We start from the raw sequence: 4,553 nt of genomic DNA on the forward strand, positions 1-4,553 counted from the left end.
TGGGTTATATGTTTTGTTAAATCAACATATTTTACTCAAAAAAATAAATCTCTACACAAATGTCTTAAATAGCTTAAAATACATAATGGTAGTGTTCCCCCACATATTCGTGGTTTCTTGTATTTGCGGTTTTACATTTTGCAGATTTTTTTTCATTCATGTGACTTTTTCAGTTCATCACAAAAACTCGGACAACTCCAGACGCTTGTGTGAACTTTTTGCAGCCAAAGGAGGTGCTGCACTGCTGAGGTGGATCTCTGCAGAGCGCAGCAGACCCCTCCTGTCTCTATGGAGAAATGGCATCAGCTGACTCCGAAAAAATGACTTTTTGACTCCTTTTAGTAGTTTAAAGAGTTTAGAAGTTTAACTTTTTCATATAACTCAGATGATATTTTCTTCACCTTCTTGAAGACTGGTGGGTTTGGGAGTGGAGGTCCAAAAGATGGAACATCTTCTCTTGCAGTGACAGACACCTGTGGACACATTAAAGCATTAAACAACTAAACTTTGAACCTTTCATTCACCCGCAGCTGCTTTCAAATTCATTCATGTTTCCAGTTCATGTTTTTTTCTCTTCATCAGTGCAAAGTGTGCATACCTTGTAGGTGGTGTTCTCCGTGCAGGGGTTCTCCACCTGCACCAGCACATACGCATGCAGGAAGTTGGAGGCAATCATGTCAGGAACGAACGGCGTGGATTCTTCTTGGAAGACGGCGGCCACAATGTCATTTCCTATGTGCCTTTTCCTTTGGAGCTGCAGAGAACGGATGGGTCACAACTAGTCAGATGATTCTTTTTTATTGCTTGTAGAAATCCTTTTTTTCTGATGTAAAATGAAAAAGAAGTTTAACCCTTTTACACTTGAGGGGTCACTGGTGACAGTTCATTCATTTGTCCATCTGTTCATCCATCTGCCCCTCCATCCCTCCGTCCATCCATTTATCCATCCATCCATCCACTCATCCCTCCGTCTGTCCATCCGTCCATTCATCCATTTGTACATCCATCCATCCATCCACCCATCCCTCCGTCTGTCCATTCATCCGTCCGTCCATTCATCCATTCATCCGTCCGTCCGTACAGCGTAAAACAGTTTTTTTGTATTGTCATCCATGTATTGTGATATCTCATATCACCAGACTCTTGCCAATACACCCTACGGTATGTGTCAAAGTCAAGGCCTGGGGGCCAGATCCGGCCTTCCACGTAATTCTATCCAGCCCTCCAGGTGACTTTATTTTATTGTTTTAATGTTGTCTTGCACTTACTCCTCAATGGTATAATTTTGACAAAATATATTCTTATGGAGAGAAAAATATTGAAAGTCATTTAAGTTTTAAATTGATTTATTCTGGAATAATATTCCTTCCATGTTTTTATTTATAGTTATGTTTAAAAAGTTACATTTTAAAGTTTCAAAAATGTAGTTTTAGAGTGTTCAATAAATGTTTTTCCTGTTCATCTAAGGTGTGTTTTGGATTTTACCCTGTACGATTGAGTTTGACACCCCTGCAGTAAAGGGTTAATTCCCAGAGGGCTCTTTCCAGCTTCAAATACAGTATTTGATAACAACAACATCATAACATCCAGCCATGGCTTACATGAAACAAATGTCATTATTTTGTCCCACAGCATGGCACAACTGAAACAGATCTTGTTTTCTTAGAGGTCTTTCGGACCAAAGCTGGGCTTTCACAGCCGCTGTGACAGCAATAAAGTGAGCATTACAGCCTGATACCTGCTGCACGTCGCCCTCGGTGAAGGGAAGCTTAGTGGACACGTGGAACATAATCTCTCTCTGTCTGAAGACCGTGTAGACGGATTCGGACCCCGTCTGCCCGTGGGACACGTCCAGACCTCCACGGAACCTGGAACATCATCAAAGCACAAGTTCTCTCCTTCCATCTGCTTCACTCTGACATACGATCTGTCTGTTTTCCTTCTGTTTTGAGCTTATATTTGCATGCATTTAGCCATAACGTGTGTCTGACGGGGAGATTTAAAGTGCAACTTGATGCAAGAAGCTGTTCCGAGCTCAGTTTGTGCATCCATGTGTTTCTGTCCTTCTTGGAAAGCAGTTTCTCATACGCTGTGTTCACACCAAATTCAAGCGGTGTGTCAAATTTGTGTCAGACGTCTCCTTATAAAATTTGCTGCTCAACGCTGGTCCAAAAATGTTCATAAACTTGACGCTCCAGACGTGTGTGGGAGAGGCTACTGCCTACGGTTTGGAACCTTATTTGACTTATTGTGGCAGTAAATGTCTTACTAACACCCTATAAACACATTAATAATGTTTGTTAATGTGCTAATAAAGCTTGTTAAGGAAGCTTATTATAAAGTGTTACCGATAAAAGATGACGCTCAAAAATTAGAAAGCTGGAAGTCCCTCCCCCTGCCGGAGCTGGACGCAAAAAACATCATTTGTGCCCAAAATCAATGGCCAGAAGTCCTTAAAACCCAGTTTTAAGCATTCAACCTTTTTCCCCTTTGACATAATATTAGAAACAGCATTTCAACGGTGTTTTCTCTGGACGTAAACGGGTGTAGTTCTACAAATGTGAACACTTGTTAATATTGACTTGAAAGAAATAAAACGATTAACGTTCTCTGTCCCATTTGAAGCTAATCTCACACACTAAACTGCCAGACAGTTAAAGTTTATTCACATTTAAAAGCTCAAAAGCTAATAGTTCTTAAAAGTTTTTAAAATATCATTTTTGAAAGGGTTTCCCAAAGTTGCAATATTTCCACTTTGGGCTAGAGATTGATTCTGGCGCCATCTGGCGTGTGACCAGAGAACCCTCGCTTTTCCTTACCCTTTAAAATCCTGGAGTTCAATGGTTTCTCCAAGGACACTGAGAAACTCCTTAAAAGCGGGCGTCTCCTCGTTGTTTCCGAATAACTCCTCCTCCGACGTCTGACAGGAAATGACATTCAGCAAGAGGAAAAAATGAAAATAAAAGTCAATCCAGGGACGAGAGGAAGTCAGCAAACAAATCAAAACTACCCACCTGTCCAAACTTCTGATAGATGACCCCGAACTTGAAGGTGTTGTTCACCTCGTGTTCATCGTAAGCAACGATCAAGCGAGATCCCTGCATGTAAACAGAACAACAGCGGCGTGGTTATTCTTTAACCTGTCACATGTTCTGTCTGCCGTGGCCTTTGGGAGAACATGTTTTCCTCTTTTCACACATGTCTCGAGGGCAGGTTCATCGAGTCTTTGTTACATACGGCTAACATGTGACACACGGCCCCCAGTGAGGGGGCGTACATGAAGACACACATTGTTTTCATTTTCTTCTCTTTTCTGAGGCTCAGCCCTGCATCCTGTTCCAGAAGAGGTGGTCTCATCAGTCCTCTCTGGTGTGATTTGATTACTGATGCTGGGGGGGCGGGGGGGCCTCAAACAGTATTTTTCCGGTTGAAAGTCAGAGGGGATTGAAAAGTTAATGAAGAGCAGGAGCAGGTGTATGGCGCTGAAAAAAAATGAAGTAATTGAACAAAAATGTGGAGCACTTAAATGTTTGTTTAAAAAAAGAAGTGTGCAGATGGAATAAATATTGATTTGAAAATAATAAAAAGTAGTTTGTGAAGGTTACGAGCCCCCCGGGCTGTGAAGTGAACTCGGCAGGTCGCCAGCTCGCGCCTGGTTAAAGTCTAGCGGGAGCAAGGAAGGACAGTAACTGATGGTGAAATGCAAAAACATCTTGAAAATGACGTTGCCATGGCGACTGCTGCAAATCGGAAGCAGAGAGAGACATTGAGATGTGTGTTTGTTTCTATTTTCTGGATCTGTGGCTGTAAATGTTCCAGTGTCTGTGGCTCCTTTGGCTCTGCAGGGACTTTTCTGTCTCCCAGCAGAGCCAAAGAAGACCAAACGTCGACTCAGGTCAGCTGGAAGGAAGATGCTTGTTACAGTTAGAGGAGTTCAAACTGTTTGGAATGTGGGCCACAATGTGGGAGCCGAGGATAAACTCACCCGGGGGTACAGGACCGGGTTGAACTTGATCCCAGTGGCGTCGTCACACAGAAGCTGGAAGGAAAAAGAGACAGTCTGGAGTCAACTCTGAAAGACTGGAGAGAGCAGCGACATGCAAAAGAAACCTGGAGAATTTAAAGATGAGGAAACTGGAGTTTTAACATGTTCTTGTGGCAATTTTCCAACATACAAAAATAAAATCAACCTTCAGTTTGCATTTATAAGTATGTCTTTATTCAAATCATTGTGTCGAAAAACTGCAGTTTAAAAAAATGATGGGCCACATGTATGGGGTCAAATCAGGATCAGCTTAAAGTGAACAAAAAAAATGATTGAAAACTTGAAAAATAGACATTGTAACTAAAAAAAGTTGAACATTTGAAAACAAGACATTGTAAATTTGAATTGAAAACTTGTAATAAATCTTGAAAATTTGAAAAAAAACATTGAAATTTTGAAACATATTTAAAAAAATGCTAAAAACTTGAAATGAATCTTGAAAATTTGAAAAAAACTTTTATTTTTTTCAAATCTTTACATTTTTTTCAAATTTTCATTTTTTTTTTGT

General features: G+C 40.8%; 1 protein-coding gene across 5 annotated transcripts in view; it reads right to left on the reverse strand.

The window, feature by feature from the left end:
- rap1gap2a (RAP1 GTPase activating protein 2a) overlaps window positions 1-4,553 on the reverse strand; it is a 149,164-nt gene that overhangs the window by 10,304 nt on the left and 134,307 nt on the right. For all 5 annotated transcript variants that reach the window (XM_024276478.2, XM_036215054.1, XM_036215055.1 and 2 more), the window contains 6 exons: window positions 3,986-4,039; window positions 3,015-3,098; window positions 2,820-2,920; window positions 1,739-1,868; window positions 599-754; window positions 402-473 (listed from right to left, as the gene is read on the reverse strand). In XM_024276478.2, the coding sequence (XP_024132246.1) occupies window positions 402-473; window positions 599-754; window positions 1,739-1,868; window positions 2,820-2,920; window positions 3,015-3,098; window positions 3,986-4,039 (597 nt within the window). The remainder of the gene's footprint in view (window positions 1-401; window positions 474-598; window positions 755-1,738; window positions 1,869-2,819; window positions 2,921-3,014; window positions 3,099-3,985; window positions 4,040-4,553) is intronic.

Source organism: Oryzias melastigma, linkage group LG13, assembly GCF_002922805.2.
Source record: "Oryzias melastigma strain HK-1 linkage group LG13, ASM292280v2, whole genome shotgun sequence".
NCBI classification, from domain to species: domain Eukaryota; kingdom Metazoa; phylum Chordata; class Actinopteri; order Beloniformes; family Adrianichthyidae; genus Oryzias; species Oryzias melastigma.